This window comes from Geotrypetes seraphini, chromosome 5, assembly GCF_902459505.1.
Source record: "Geotrypetes seraphini chromosome 5, aGeoSer1.1, whole genome shotgun sequence".
NCBI lineage: Eukaryota > Metazoa > Chordata > Amphibia > Gymnophiona > Dermophiidae > Geotrypetes > Geotrypetes seraphini.
Window position 1 is genome coordinate 204,850,711 of NC_047088.1, and position 16,444 is coordinate 204,867,154.

Sequence of the window (16,444 nt, forward strand, 5' to 3'; positions counted from 1 at the left end):
TCTTTCTGTTTCCCTGCCTGCCCCCTTTCTTTCTTTCTTGCTATGTGTGACTAAAGTATTCTGTTAGCTTGATTTTTCTATATCGCATTCTGTAGTAATTTGGTTTGTTCAGTTTTCACAATAGAGGAAGGGAGGAGAGACAGGGTTTTGTTGATCCTTGCTCTGTATTATTTGTGTTTCTAAAATGACAATTATACAGAATATTCTCTTTTTATGCTTTAATAAAATAAGTTCAGTATAAAATCATAACTATTGAAGGCTTATGTGGATGGGATCTGACAGTTTGCAGGGTGGGGACGGGGACTGAGCTCGTGGGGATGGGGCGGGAACAGTGATAAATTTTTTCCCCGTGCCATTCTCTAGTAACATCCACAGTAACACAGTACAGTAATAGGATTGTAAAATTCATCTAGTGGGCTTATTTACATATTATTATGCTACTATGTAATAAGTAGGCACACTATATGAGCCTCACAGCCCAGAGATTATGTGTTGTTGTGAACTGTGGAGTCAATATTCAAAATGATTTAAGCCCAGACCAGATGTATTCCACGTATCAGCAAAGGTGGAAAGAAGAGGAAATAAGAGCCGGCATGGTTAAAATGTGAAGTGAAAGAGGCTATTAGAACCAAAAAAACATCCTTTAAAGAATGGAAAAAGGATCCAAATGAAGAAAATAAGAAGAGACACATGCACTGGCAAGTTAGATGCAAAGCATTGATAAAGAAAGCTAAGAAAGAATATGAAGAGAAACTTGCAAAAGAGGCAAACACTCATAACAATTTTTTTAGATACATCAGAAGCAGAAAACCTGGGAGCGTTGGATGATCAAGGAGCAAAAGAGGCACTGAGGGAGGTTAAGGCCATAGCGAAGAGACTGAATGAATTCTTTGCTTCGGTCTTTATGGAAGAAGATGCAAGAGATCTACCTGAACTGGAAATGGTTGCTCCAAAATAAAAAAAACATGGAGAAAAAAGAGACCTCAATTAAAGTCCAATTGCATTGCACCAGATTCAACTGTAACCAAGCATGCTTCTAGTCATCATAGGTCTCAAAGAAAAAAACTCCACGGAAATATTTTCTTAGAGCAAAAGTAGTATACCCACTGCAGGTTTTAAACGCACACTGGAAACATCATACTCTCACTAAGCAGAAATCCATACTGCTGGAACAAAAAATGAAAACCATTGTACAGTGGTGCCTCGCATAACGGACGCCTCGCACAGCGAACGCTGCGCATAACGAACTTTTTGTCTTGCTCCCTATAACGAACTTCGTTTCACACAACGAAGTCGCCCGAGGGGCCCGGGGGGGGGGCGGAACTACTCTCGCCGCTTCCTAATGTGAGCCGGGAACAGCAGCACCCTCCTGTCTGAATGCAGTGTTCCATCATCTCCCTCCACCTTACCTTAGATGCCGAGTTTTCCGGCTTTCTTTTTCGGCCAGCCACACACTTTCAAAGAGCAGCACATGCGCGCATGCTCTGTTGTTCAATCTTCTCCTCTGACGCAACCGGAAACCGGAAGTTGCAGGAGAGGAGAACATTGATCAACTTCAGCAGCTGCGCGTGCACAGCTTTTTGAAAGCGTGCGGCTGGGTGAAAAAGAAAGCTGGCAAACTCTGCATATAAGGTGAGGTGGAGGGAGGGAAATGTAGGGCTGCAGAACGAATTATTTTGTTTTACATGTATTCTTATGGGAAAACGCGTTTCACACAACGAACGTTTCACATAACAAACTTGCTCCTGGAACGGATTAAGTTCGTTGTGTGAGGCACCACTGTACTTATCTTCAGTATTTGCTTGCAGTCACATTCAAATAATCCAGCCAAAGAAAATTCCCTACAGGAGACCCCGTTTCGCCTATGGTATCATCAAGGGAACCGCAAGGGAGAGATATTCAAATGCCTTCCTCTTAAACTCTCCTGCTTTTTTTTGCCATTACTAAAACCTCTCTACTGGGACTCTCTAAATATCCTGTTTCAATAGTATTCTTCAAGGATACTTCACACCGAACCATCCGCTCCTCCTATGAAAAAATAAGCTAGTTTGTTGGCAGGTACATTAGATAGATTGTGAGCCCACCGGGACAGACAGGGAATCATGCTTGAGTACCTGAATAAATTCATGTAAACCGTTCTGAGCTCCCCTGGGAGAATGGTATAGAAAATTGAATAAATAAATAAAATAAAAAAATTCTGGGGGCAAAGTAGGCACATATCTAGTTAAGTGCCGATATTCAGAACTTAACTGGATGAGTTAACCAGATAAATAGAACCACATGATCCTATCTTTATCCAGTCTGAATATCACCACTTAAACCTTGATATTCAATGCTGGTGTCCAGACATAGCCTGGCATTGAATATTTGGGGATAATGCCAGCAATGTCCAAAACACCTGCCTGCTGTCATTGGCTGAATATTTACCCATTTGTTTCTGTCTTTCATTTTGTTGTTCAGAAAGGAGCAGATCCAAGTTCAATATATAGAAAAAAGTCCTTTATTTAATAGTACCCAACATGGACCATGTTTCACCCATACTCGGGCTGCATCAGGGGTTTCAGAGCACCAAAATGGGAGTATTAGATCTAGAGCTTCCAACTGAATGATTGGTATACTACACACTCTAACTAAAATCTTAGCCATGCGCAAGCTGTCAGAAACAGCTGCAGCAATCTGTGTTCCTGCTCCAGAATTGGGAGTTCTAGATGGAAATATCCAAAATGAGTAGTCATTTTGCAAACTAAGGGCTCCTTTTATCAAGCCGCACTAGTGGGGTTAACGCGTGCGACATTTCATCACGCGCTAACCCCTGCGCTGGCCAAAAACTACCGCCTGCTCAAGAGGAGGTGGTAGCGGCTAGCGAAGCCGGTGATTTAGCGCGTGCTATTACGCGCTTTAAACCGCTAGCGTGGCTTGATAAAAGGAGCCCTAAATTCCCCAATTATGAATGCCAAAAACAAAACAAAACCCAATTACAAGGAGTCTGTCTGGCAGCACGTTTTTCAAAAATAGCCACTTTGATGATTTTGTAGAGTGTAGGGGTAGCCTAGGAAGGGGATCAATAAACACTGGTGGACTCTTGAGGAATCTTGCCTTCATCCTTCCAATGGTCATCTGCTCAATCAGAGCACCTTTTGTACCCTGGACTTGGCTGAAACAAGTCTAAATAAAAATGACCTTCTCTTTAGAACTGAATGTTTCCTCCCATTCAATAATGATTGCTGTTGGACATCCTAATTTTAGGCCCTCCCTGCCTAAAACATACTCCCTTGGTATATGGAGGAACTGCAATGTAGGATGTCCAAATTGTGCTATTCCAAAAACATATTTTGGATGTTTTTGGCAGATGTACATTTTTTTTTGTTGCTATTTTGAGACATCTATGGGGTACATAATCAAAACACAAAAATGTCTGAAAAACTGCCTAAGTCGGAGTTTGGACGTCTTACCCAGCAAAACGTTCAAGCGGCCATAATCAAAGGTCGGCCAGCTGCACGTCCTACACCGCAAAATATGCAACGTAAGTCGTACAAAATGGGGGTGTTCCGGGGGCGTTCCGAGGACGGGTTTAGGCCCCAAACGTACAAATACGATAACCAAAGGTAAATCAGTTTGCTCTGTGCGTTCAAAGTAGCGTTTTGACTTAGACCTGCTTTTACAACGTCTAAGCTGTTCCTGAGTATGTGCTGCCTGTGTACAGGTAAGGGAAGGGTGTGTAATTTCATGTGTGTGGACCCCCTCACTCTGACCATCTCTATCTCAATCTCCCCACTTATGTTCTCACGTTTCATTCACCTCTGCAAACACCCCTCTTTCATCCCACCTACCTCCTATCACTATCACCAGCTCTTTCTATTACATCTATTACAGCTTACTCATGCACTGTGGTCTCTATCGTGTGGCATGAGTGAGTGTTCTCTTTCACCACCTGCCTCAATCCCTGGGGGGGAGGGGGGTGTCTGGTGACTGCTTGGCTGGGGCCTGTTTAGACTTTAATGAGCTCTGCTTTCTTTGCTGGGTGCTTTCTTTGTGGGCCATGGAAGGGGTCAATGTGGTGGTTGCTGTTGAACTCCTTCTGCAGGAGGAGCTGGAGAATGACAGGCCCCATCATCGAATTCACCATAGGACACTGTTTAGGCCTCGCTCCAGCTTCCTTGAGCTCACTGACCAGCAGTGTGTGTAGCGATACTGATTCGACAAGGCCACCATTCAGGATCTCTGCCTCCAATTGTTGCTTCACCTTACCACCCCCCCTCCCCTGGGATTCATTCCTTACACACCCTTGATCCTGGCCACAGGTGTATGTGTGGCCTTGTTGGTGGCTCAGCTATTACAGCTTTTTGGTGTCATTAGGAGGGGGGGGGAATACCCTCTAAGTTGATACTGGTCAGCTTCCTAGTGCCTCACCTCGCACATGTGTAGCTCTTATGGGATCTAACTGATTACATATGAACGGCAGCATTGCACAGCAGTCACCAGCTCCCTTTGACATGAGTCCTCAATCATAATATGTCCCTTCAGTCAAGGGTTAGCACAGGCCTCTAGAAAGAGGGGGAGCTATTCAGACAGTCAGGTGTTACATCCATTGCAAATCATGGAAATCCCAAGTCTACATCTCTCCCCTTTTTCTTGAACTGTGACTAACACAACCTCTGTCTCAGGTCCTGCATGTGACATGGTCCTGGTCTCATCCAGATCTTACTTACAAGATGGCCACGTTCCCACTTTCAGTTGGCTGCCTGCCTGCCCTTTTGTTAGGTGCAGGTCAGTGACATGATATCAAGATATCACACATGACACCCAGTTTAGAGGTAGATATCTGGTATTTATTTTTGGTCTGTTTTTGTAGTCATGATTCAAATATAAATGCATACACCTTTGCTGAGGTAGACATGAATGGTAGAACACCTGCTCACAACAGACTGTCATAGAACAATCGCCATACAAATATGTATGCATTATGAGAAAATACAATATCATACTTATGCTAACAACATGGCACACGCCTGTCCAGTTGCCCCAACATGCCTAACACTGTTCCAACCTGTGCAAAGTAAGCAAGCAGTTCTGAGCCTCACATACCTTTTCATTTGTAAGGGTCAGCAAATATCTGTGAGGGTTGTCCTGCTGCAGCAGCCTCTGTCTCCAGAGGTTGCGGCTTCTAATCTCAATGGTGCTCCCTGTACCCCTGGCCTAGTTACATCATCATCCATTGGCCCATAGGTTATAGAAGCTATTTGTGACCTCAGGAATGCAGCCTAGCATTCCCACCTTTGCAGTGTCAATCTTTATGCCCTCCTCACCACATCCCTTCTGATGGTAGGGTCTCTTCATTTCACTGCATACCTGTTTCCCATTGATATGGGGAGGGTACCCCTTATTGCATTTAACACTGTCCCACCATATGCATGTCTTCCTACCTTAGTCATGGGATTGGAACACACCTTTAGTGAAACTATTGCACACCTTAACCATCACTGTATAGTTTGCATCTGTACATCACATCTCAACACTTGTAATCATTGGCAGAGCATATGGTGACAGCATTGTACATGACAGCCAGTAACATCAAGTAGGTTAACATCCAAGTATGTCCCAATGAGATACAGTAGGTAAAGTCTCCTGAATATGTGAAGGAGAGGCCGTGTGATGTCCTTTCAGTCATTGGATTTCTGCCAGCTACTTGTGAGCTGTCAGGGACACTGTTGGTAACATAATTGGGGCCTCAATGGCCCATTGGCAGCTTGCCCCTCAGGTTTTCCCCTTCTTCCCCTAAATGGGCTCCTTAAAGATGGCAACCAGCTGCCGCAGAAGGCTGACGATCTCCTATAGGGTCTGCATCGTTTCGCGCCTCCCCTCCTGCAGTTCGCTGCACATTAGTCCCACAACGTTCAGCAGCTGTCCATATGCCTCAGGAGGGGGAGCAACTATTGGGGCCAATGGCTGCACATCGTAGCATGGGGCCGGGGCTGCTGCCTCCATCGCAACCTCCTCCTCCCCTTCAAGAGGGGGCATGTCGGCATACACATCAGGAACCTCCCATGCTCCCTGCTCCTCCACCACATGCTGCTGGTCCTCCTCCGCCACAACCTGTGCCTCCACCTCTGCCTCTACCACCTGGGCCTGGTCCTCCCCATCAGAGACCTCCACCACATCTTCAGGTGGCAGACTTTCCTCAGAGGCAGAGTAGCCTTCCACCTCCTGTTCTGCCTCTGCCTCTGCCACTGCATCCCTGGCTGCCTGTTGGCACATGTCCTGCACCACCTCCTGGGCTATGCCCTCAGCAGCATGCTGTGTGCGACTTGTGTGCAGTAAGAATATGAGGTCAAAGTTACCATAGCGTGCATTGGTTGCATACTACATACACAATTACCTATCAACCCCCCCCCCCACACCCAACCCAGTGAGACTAAGTGGGAGACAGGTCAGGCCAGTGTGTGAACACATATGTACACTACTTTCTGTGTACAGTTACACCCGTATGCATCTAAACAAAAGGTGGCCGGCATATGCAGGTGACACTGAATGGCCTTGATGTATTTGTTGACACAGTGGACTGACCGGTATCTCATCACCCACATTTTGGGTGGCAATAGGTTGCATACCAGAACAGCTGCCAAGGAAGAGCACATTCACAGGAAGGTGAGCTTTGAGAGGTAGCAGACATGATATGACATAGGATAGAGGGTGACAGGTGCAACTATGATTCACACATTATGCTTAGAATCAGATAGTGTCTCTCTGAAGCTCTTTTCTGCAATGAACTGCATTGTCAAGGAGGCATAACTGAACAAGGGATATATGCCTCCACAACAGCAGGCCTGACATTGGTCTGGAGCTATGAAGGTGACCTCCAGACCAACATGTGGCGTATATCCCTCAGAAGCTGTTATGCCTCCTTGACAATGCAGTTCATTGCAGAGCAGGGGTTGAGAGAATGAGCACTCAGTATGCTGCCAGCGCCGATATCAACTGCAGAGATATTCATTGATGTGACAATTACCTCCTGCTCCTCCATTATAGCTTTTTAGCATCTGATAGTCACCTACACGTTTCAGGGTTTCTGGTATATCTTACATGGTAGCTGCCATACCTGTGCTACTGACTATGTTGGGGGGGGGGGGGCTGCCACTTACGTCTAGCTCTGAGGCGATGTCTGGTGCGCCGGATGAGGGCTGGATTCTCCCGGAGGATCCTGCGCTACCTGCGCCTCAGGGACTCGAGGTCCCGGTACACACTATAACGCCTGCAAGAAAGATATGGTGGAGAATAGGGTCAGGTGACAGTCCTTTTCAAACATATGCAGGGTTATAAGGGCACTGAGCACATCACATCTGTCATGTATATGATGAGGTAGGGACATATCCAGAAATGAAACATCTGCCTATCAAGATATTGTTATCCTTCTTTATCTATCTATCTATGTTTCCTTTATATATATATATATATATATATAGTTATGGAACACAGAATAAACAAGCAGTTCCTTGAAAGATGGGGGTGGGAGCAATAGGTGACAGGTTTAGAGACTAGGACACCTTGGCTACATAGTGATAGGTACTAGGGGGTTCTCACCTTTGCAGGGTGTCACGTATTCTGGACCAGGCCCTCATGGCGACATTGCGGGGTGGTCTTCTGCCATTGTCTCCCCTAGGGAGTAGTTTGGCTCCCTTCGCTCCACCATCACACCCGCACGCACTCAGACAAGCTCTCTCACACACACACTCACACACCCTCTCCCACACTCACCCTGGTGGCCACACACTCTTCCTAACACACCCTTCCTCACTACACGATCTCTCACTCCCACAATCACTCACACTGTCTCTCTTGTCTGTCACCCTTGCACTCTCTCTCACTTGCTCTCACACACACACTCACAGAAATACTCTCCGATCACTCGATCCCACTCAGTAATCAATAAAACTATCCTATCCTCCACCAAACTCCAACCACTCTCCTAACTCCTCACACAACACCTACTACACCCACAAGGATCGCACTTCCACGTGGTGGCTTATATAAGGGCATGCAGGGCGTTATTGGGGACAGTGTGACATCAGTGGGACATGTGCCAGGACAACTAATAGATAAGGAGCGCTATACGACTAGCAAGTCGTCCAGCGGATCGCGGCGAAAATAGATATACGTCTTGTTTGGACGGTTGTCATTTTGGTAGGTAAAGTTGGACGCTTCGGTATAGCGCATGTGGACGTGTCTATGTTGGACGTCTTTCGTGCCGATAATCGATTGACTTGGACATCTTTCCATTATCGACACATTTCCCTGGACGTCTTACGCCGCTGACGCATAGAGCTTTTATACGATCTATTGATTATGCCCCTCCACGTGCTTTGAAATTAAGCTACAGCGTGCAAAATAACACAAAACACTACAATTGAACACTAAGAAACTTACCATACCAGTACCAACCCTATATGTGAAAAGTTAGCTCTGCAAATATTGCAGATTGTCAGTACGACTCTAGGGAAAAGAAAACAAGCTAGACCGCTTTCATATTAACCAAATCTCTCACTTCAGTTACACATGGAAAACACAAACAATTGCCTAGTAAAAAAGAAGGATGAAATTTCATAATGGTCTTTCATGCACAAAAATATTTGAGGTATCTTCTAGATTGTTAGCAATTTTTGCTTGATGTTGATGAATAAAAGAGTAATCTCCTTCTTCCCTCTGCCAGTTTCCCTGACATGTACTGACAGAGAATTCCGCTGTACCTCTGGCCGCTGTATTCCTGCTCACTTTTATTGTGATCGGGATATGGACTGTTCTGATGGATCTGATGAACCTGCTTCTTGTGGTAAGCTCTTTCTTTAAAATGGGCAACCTTCTGCCCTTCAGAAGAACCAAAAGACTGTAAAGCTGGATGCTGCAAAAAATAAAAAACTTACCTAATTAAACAGTAATAAATAGTTGCCAATAAGACAGCAGGAACATGTTGATTGGTTTATTCTCTGATAGCATTTATTTAAACCCAGTTTCCATCTTGCACTAAATTCTGTATATTATGCCAAAAGAATGAGCTCTAAATGCTGTTCTATAAAGAGTATGTTAAGTTGGTCATTGTTTATAGAACAGTGTTTGGTTCTGGGATCCATGCCCAGTGAGTGAGGATTTACACCAGCTGAAATCTAGGAATGTCATGTATGGTATGGATGCTGTTTTCCTGCCCAGACTGACACATCCAGGAATGATGCTCAAGAGCTGGCTAATGGAAGCCTGCACAATTTTAACGAGTCTGGGTAAAGGCAATTTTTAGGGGGGTCTGGTGAGAAAATTTTCATTTTTGACATTTACCAAATCATTTATGAGAATGTCTGTTTTGTTCAACATTTTGGGGCATTTTTTGATAGAAGCATAGAAACGTGATATCAGATAAAGGCCCAAAAAGACTCAGATATTGTGAAAAGTCAATGATAATTTGTAAACACACTTCCACAAAAGTGGTTTCAAGGTGGTTAAGTGATCACCTCATTGGCAAAAATCCTCCGTCAAAATGGAAAAAAGCTCTGTGCTTTGCTATGCTTAAAGAAGACATTAAAAGATAGAAGAAAATTATTTTCAACTTATCTTCTGTTGATCAGTACACCAATGGTGGCCAGCGTTTAACATGTCCGATCAAGCTGGAACCAAACAAAACTTTATGATTAAAATTAAAACATTGCTTGGTGATCCAGTCAACATCTTCAAAAAACAAGTAAAAACCAACAAGACATACCTTTAAATGGGAGTTTGAGGGAGGGGAGAGAGAGAGGTGCCCACAGGAAAGGGGATTGGAGGGAAGGAGAATGAGAAGAGAGAGAAAGAGAAGCACCCGTGGGGGGAGGGTGTGAGGGAGGGAGTGGGGAGAGAGAGAGAGAAAGAGGGAGAGAGAGAAGTACCCACAGGGAGAAGGATTGGCAGGAGAGAGAGAGAAGCACTAAAAGTGTACAGAGGATAGGAAGAGGGACTAAGGTGTGAGAAGTGGGTGGTGGTAGGCAGTGGTAGGGGCGGGTTGGAGTGGGGTGAAATGAGGTTGGTGTGAGGTCATGTATCCCCTTTTATGACTTCACAAATATGGTAACCCTATGAAGTGTGCTGGCAACTTCTGCATTGCTCAGGCAGTATGGGCAGGAGCTTGGGCAGTGAATCTCCTTGGCTAGTGGGGCCTAGGCAACCCCATCAGCAAAGGTACGATTTAAGTGGTGGTGGAGGAGAGGAGAGGGGGATGAGCTAAGAGGAAATATGTGGCCCTTCCAGACTTCTTACTATACCCTGGACAGTATGCGAGGACTTTTAGTGCAGGAGACGTATAGACATATCAGGTATGCCGTGTGGAATAATGCAGGTTTAATTTGAATGTTGCCCAAATGGTCTCTTTCCTCATATATATCCCTCCCCAGTGGCATAGTAAGGGAGGGGTCAGGGGCAGACTGATGTGGACATTGTCTTAGTGGGGGCGCCGGCACCTCTCCTCCTCTCCGCTCCCCCGTACCTCTTTAACTCTTTGCTAGCGCGAGCAGTATCTCCAACCAGGAAGTGATGTCAGAGGGAGAGCCGAGGCTGGCGCGGGCAGCAGGTTAACGATGCTGCTCGAGCTAGCAAAGGGTTAAACAGGTACAGGGGAGAAGGGAAGGCATGGGCTGGGTGGGATGGGGGATGGGGACAGAGAAAAGGGCAGAGGGCACCACGGCTCTGGCCACCTCCTACCCTCTCTATGCCACTGTTCCTCCCAAAGCAAATCTGTTCCAAAGAGTTTAACAAAGACAAGACATGTTCTTTTTTATTAAGTACCCCAGGTGCAAACCTGCTCAAGTTATCAGTTCACGTGCGACAATGGCCGGTGTATTCCAGTGACCTGGATCTGTGATGGTGACAACGATTGTGGAGATATGAGTGATGAAGATCAAAGGCATAATTGTGGTAAGTGTGAAATGACATAAAAAGGCAGGTCCATTTTATAATATTTTGTTCCCTGAGAACTTCATATTGGTGACATCACCAGGATGCTAGATAAATCCCAATGTGTGATACCAAATGCCATTGTTGCTGGCTTAGAAACAAGATAAACTATTTTTTTTTTTCATGGTTTAGTGTAAAGGAAGTTTCATAAGCTCTTTTTGTACCTGTGGTAAATTTTCAAAATGCTATGGCTCTTTCTTGATATACAGAATCCAGTGGTATGTTTCTAGGTTTGCCAAAGTTGAGAGTGCAATTTTGGACATAGATCACAGATCCATATTTAAAGTAATTAGTTAATTAGGTGATAACAATAAAATATTGCAGTTAACAAGTACTTGGCAGTAATTAGAAGTTACAGTATGTGTGGATTCGCCCTATGCCCCATTCAGGGCTAGATGCACTGATATAGCAACCGATCGTATTTGCCGACCTGATGCCCAAAACGGCTCACCACATGGTGTTCCGTGCAGTCCTACATTCTCCGATTCTGGCATGCAAATGAAGTCATTAATATTAAAACCAGGTATCCGATTGATGCCCTAAACTTGCATGCCAGAACTGGGTTGGTAGGATCAACCTGGAAAAGCCGAAAGTCTAGACCTGCCAGTAACTGTGTTACCGATAAGTCTGCCTGATTTTTTCTTTTTTTTTTCTATGGGTATCCCCGCGACAACCCCAGTACCACCAGTACCCCAATGCTGTCAGAATCTCCTCTCATGAACCAACCCCTTCCCTTCCCCATTCTCCTTCCTAAAAAAAAAAAAAATTGGCAGGAGGGATGCTTATTCCCTTTTGCCACTGGATGCGCCCCCCATATCTGTTGACACATCCCTCCTGCCAATTTTAGCTGGCTCAGAGGTAGGGGGTCATGGCAGCAGCAGAAGGGAGTGGGCATCCCTCCTGTTGATTATTTGGTACTGGGGTCATCGTGGGAGTCATTGGGGCAGCTCACATTTTTTAAAATGGGGACAGATGTTGTGCGTGTGTAACACATGCACGTCTGTGCCTATTAAAATTTTTTTTAAAGGGTTCCTGCCCCGAACAGCTGAGTAGCAGGATGCTACTTCGGGGCTTTCCTTAGAACTCAGCTGTTAGGGATTCTCTGTGCAAATGTTGAGTCGATTTTCAAACAACTGGTAGGGTGGGATTAGGGCAGACATCCAACTCAACTCATTTGCATGGGAAGCCTTTTGAGCATGGATAGCTGTTTGAAAATCAGCTAAAAAAATCGGCCAACAGTGACCCGCACAGTCTTAACGACTGTGCTTTGTGCATCTAGCCCTCAGTAACATGCATGCCTAAATTTCATAGTGTGCAACTCCAAAGTGGGTGTGGCCATGGGAGGGGCAAGGGCAGGTCAGGGTGTTCCCAGAAAGTAGGTATGATATTATAAAATATCTACATTTATACACTTAACCGTCATCAGTTGCTTAAATAGTTAAGCATGGAGGGGGAAATTCTATAACCTAGATGCTATCATTTATGCACATGTTACATGTGTAAAATGTTTAGATTACTATCGTATGCACATATATGTGTACATGTCAATATTCTGCCTAAGCACTATTCTGTAAAACCCTTGTATCTTGGATAGCTCGTATTTGCAAGGGGGTGTACACAGGGGTGGAGCTAAGGCAGAGCACGGACGGGGCTCTCACTCACATACATACTGTAACTTATAGAATACTATGTCAGGCCTCAGAAGCCAGCCCCAAAACAGAGGAGCAGGTGGCTGAAACCTCCATAGTGAAAATTCCTGCACTCTAGGGCTCACGTTTTCAGTGAACTGAGTTGCATTGAGGAAGTAGGGAATGTGTATTTTGTGGCAACACGCACACACGTGTCTTATAAAATAATATGTATGTTGACTGTAAATTGCTTAGATTTGTAAGCGGTATATAAATTTTGTACATAAATAAATAAACAAATCCTGGGCATCAGTGTGCAATTTTTAGGCACCATAGCAAACTGGCAACTGGATTTTGTTGAGCCTTGCTACAAGTTATGTACATATTTGCAGCTTTGTAGCGACATAACTGCTCATGCCCAAATGCGGTGCATAGCACGTCAATCTTAAGTTAGGCACTGTTTATAGAATCATGCCTAATGGACTTAGGCACTGGTAGGTGTCTTAAACTTATGTGCAACCTATTTATGCCAGGGTTTTCTTGGCCTAAATATTGCGCCTCTCCCCCCTCCCCCTTTTACACTACCGTGATAGCGGTTTTTAGTGCGCTGCTCCAATTCTCAAAGGAACTATATGAACGTCAGAAGCAGCGCAGAGCATTCAGTGCACCAGCTTGCACTAAAAAAACACTATAGTGATTTTGAAAAAGAGGGGGGGGGGGTACATTAGGTGCTTACCAACATCTAAGTCCAAAATAGGCACCTACATACAAAACACACCCACAATCCACTCCCTAACCACACCTGCTTTCTGGTAGGCACCTTGGACTAGGAGCATACCTAAAAGTGCATTTAATTTTAATTTTTGCCAATTATGACTTGTAATTGCTGATTATTCTTTTTAAATAATTAATGCTAGCTTTTACAAAGCCACAGCAGAAGTTCCTACCGCGGGCTGGTGAGGTAAATGCTCTGATGCTCATAGAATTCTTATGAGCGTTGGAACATTTACCTCACCGGCCCGCGGTGGAAACCTCTACTGCAGCTTTGTTAAAGGAGTCTTATGTTAGGCACCTGGATTAGCTAGGCAAGTCGATCAAGGCGCCTACATTTAGGCGTCTTGTATAGAATTTGGGCCTATGTATTCATTTACCTGATTGCACTAGTATTCTGTACAGTCCTGCTTTAGGTCCTACCATGCACCATCCCTTAAGTGCCCTCTTATAGAATTGCTCTGATAAAGTATAATTCTGTATCTGTGCACTTATATAGGACCCTATTAAATGAATGAACATAAAACATAACATAATCTGCTATAATAAAACCCTTAGCGCGCATGCGCAGTTGAAACTCCTTGCGTCCATGCATCATGATCCATGCTTCCGTGTCGCGCATGCGCAGTGCTTACCTCAGCTGATTTCCTGCCCCGACCTCCGAAGCCGGCTGACTTTCTTTTCATCCCCGGACCAGCAACAGCAGCAGCTGCGGTTTCATCAAGCAGCCGCGGCGCATTTCCTAGGCCGGCCCACTTCGATAATGCGAGGCGGGCTGGCCTAGCGGATGCTGGACATAAAGCAGGGAAGGGAGAAGGGGTAATATTGGACAGGTGGGAGGTAGAAGTAAGGGAGAAGGGCTACTGCTGGACAGGGGGAGCAGGGAAGGGGTGCTGCTGGACAGGGGGGAGAGACAGAAAGAAAGAAAGACAGACAGCAGACAGGGAGAAAGAAATAAATAAATGCCTAAGTCTACACATCTGTTCTAGCACCTGTTAATGTAACGGGCTAAAAAACTAGTATAACATAAAATCAATTTCAAGGCCGCATTACCTTTAAGTTCTATGCGGTTTACAAAAGATTAACAAAAAAAAAATGCAAATAATGATGAAGAAATTTAAGAACCCCCAAATTTTGAAAATAAGTAAGCTTTCAATTGTTTTCTAAAATGAAAATGAGAAACTGAAGAAACTAACAAAGATTTAAAATCCTTATCCCACACTGCGGCCTGATAGGCCTGATATCTTTTAAGTTTACAACCTTTCACCATTGGGAAAGTCAATAAGGCTTTAGAACTTCGAGAATATTTTTGTATAGAAAAGCAGAATAGAACAATCATGTAAGATGTAGCTTCACCAACTACTACTACAACGCTGTAATAGATGCAACCTAACTGAACGTAAGTCCTATTTTACTTTATAGAATACCAGCATAGCAGGATAATATTCATGTGAATAACTTAGGCTTGAGCACCAACATCTGCCACAGAGCTGGTATGTGTGTGCCTATGTGCCGGAAACATTTGTGTAACTTACAAGATTCTTTAAGTAATAGGCATACTGGTCACTGTGCTTCCTACATGGAGTCTGCCTGTGTGTGCCCACCTGTTAATTCTGCGCTATTGAAAATACGCATAAGTTACAGAGTAGTGCTAAGGCAGATTATTGGTATATACATCTGTATGTGTGCTTATACACTAGTGATGTAGATGGGGAGGCCTTGGGGGTCTGGGTCCCCCCCACCACCACTTTAGTCTTAGGCAATGCACCTGTTAAATGGCTTGTGGGGTTGCCAAAGCCCCACCAGCCACAGAAATTCCCAGCTCAGCTGCTCCCCTCCTCCTCAACCTGCTGCAGTAACCTGGAAGTCCAAATGCTGACATTGGGATTCCTCACCCATGCTCAGTTTGCACATCCCGCTGACTTCTAGGATACTACAGCAGCGTGAAGTGGAAAGAAACAACTCAGCATAGAATTTCTGTGGTTAGCAGGGATTTGGCCTGGAAAGGTTATGCAAAAGTTTTGATTTTAATAGTGGGTCAAGCTAGGAAAATAGAATGTACACAAATGCAGGCAATCCCTGGGCTAAGAACGAGTTCTGTTTTTGAAACCGTTCTTAAGCTGAATTTTTATGTAACTCAGATTATGTGAGAATCTGTGTGTATTTATGTTCTCCTGTACAGTACATGGTCTATAAAAATATTAAAGAAACAGTCCTCAAAACAAAGTACTGTAGTTTAAATAGAAAGAAAAGCTCTGCCTTCCTTCTCCTTGCCCTGCGGATAGTCATTCATGTGCCTCCAGACCAGGCCTTTCTTCTTCTCCACTGCTCCCCTATTCCTCTTCACCAACATCAGGCCTTTTATCTTCTCATCCACTGCTCCCCTGTGCTTCTACACCTTCCCTTCCCTCTCCATATGTCCTGGCATCTCTCTTCTCTCCTCTCCTCCCCTTCCATTTCTCCCTCCCCTTCCATGATCTGAAATCTCCTCTCCTTCTTTTTCCTCCCTCCCTCCTTCCCCCTGATCAAGCATTTCTGTCTCCTTCCCTTCTCTACCCCCCATACCCTGGCATCTCTCCCTCTCTGGTCTGGTATCTCCTTTCCTTCCTTCCTTTCCCATGATCTGGCATCTCTTTTTCCTTTCCTCTCCCTTCCTTGGTTTTCATTCTCCCTCCTTTTCTCTCCCCAATTGGGTGCAGCATTTCTCTCTGCCTCCCCTCCCCTCTCATCCCCTTCCCTCTCACTGTCACTGCTAGGAGAAGTTCACGACGCTGGCTGCAACTGGGGTGGACTGCTGCCTCCCCCCCCATTGATATGCACTTCTGTTCTGGTCTACTCCTTCCTCCCAGCTGTACCTCCATTCACAAAGCCATGGCCACTGTTCCTACACGTGGCCCGTGGCTGACCCAGAAAGAGTTCCATCTGACATCAGAGGGAAGGCTTCCATGTCAGCCATGGGCAGCATGCAGGAGTTGCTGCTCATGACTTTGTGAAAATAAGTGTGGCTGGGAGGAGGAAACCAGCCAGCGGAGGTAAACACCCGCAGGAGGGAGGCATCAATTTGGGACACAGAACAGGGG

The 16,444-nt window shown here is 45.0% G+C and overlaps 1 protein-coding gene across 3 annotated transcripts in view; it reads left to right on the top strand.

Annotated features, from left to right (window-relative positions):
- LRP2 (LDL receptor related protein 2) overlaps positions 1 to 16,444 on the top strand; it is a 442,478-nt gene that overhangs the window by 294,374 nt on the left and 131,660 nt on the right. For all 3 annotated transcript variants that reach the window (XM_033945766.1, XM_033945765.1, XM_033945768.1), the window contains 2 exons: positions 8,705 to 8,824; positions 10,795 to 10,926. In XM_033945766.1, the coding sequence (XP_033801657.1) occupies positions 8,705 to 8,824; positions 10,795 to 10,926 (252 nt within the window). The remainder of the gene's footprint in view (positions 1 to 8,704; positions 8,825 to 10,794; positions 10,927 to 16,444) is intronic.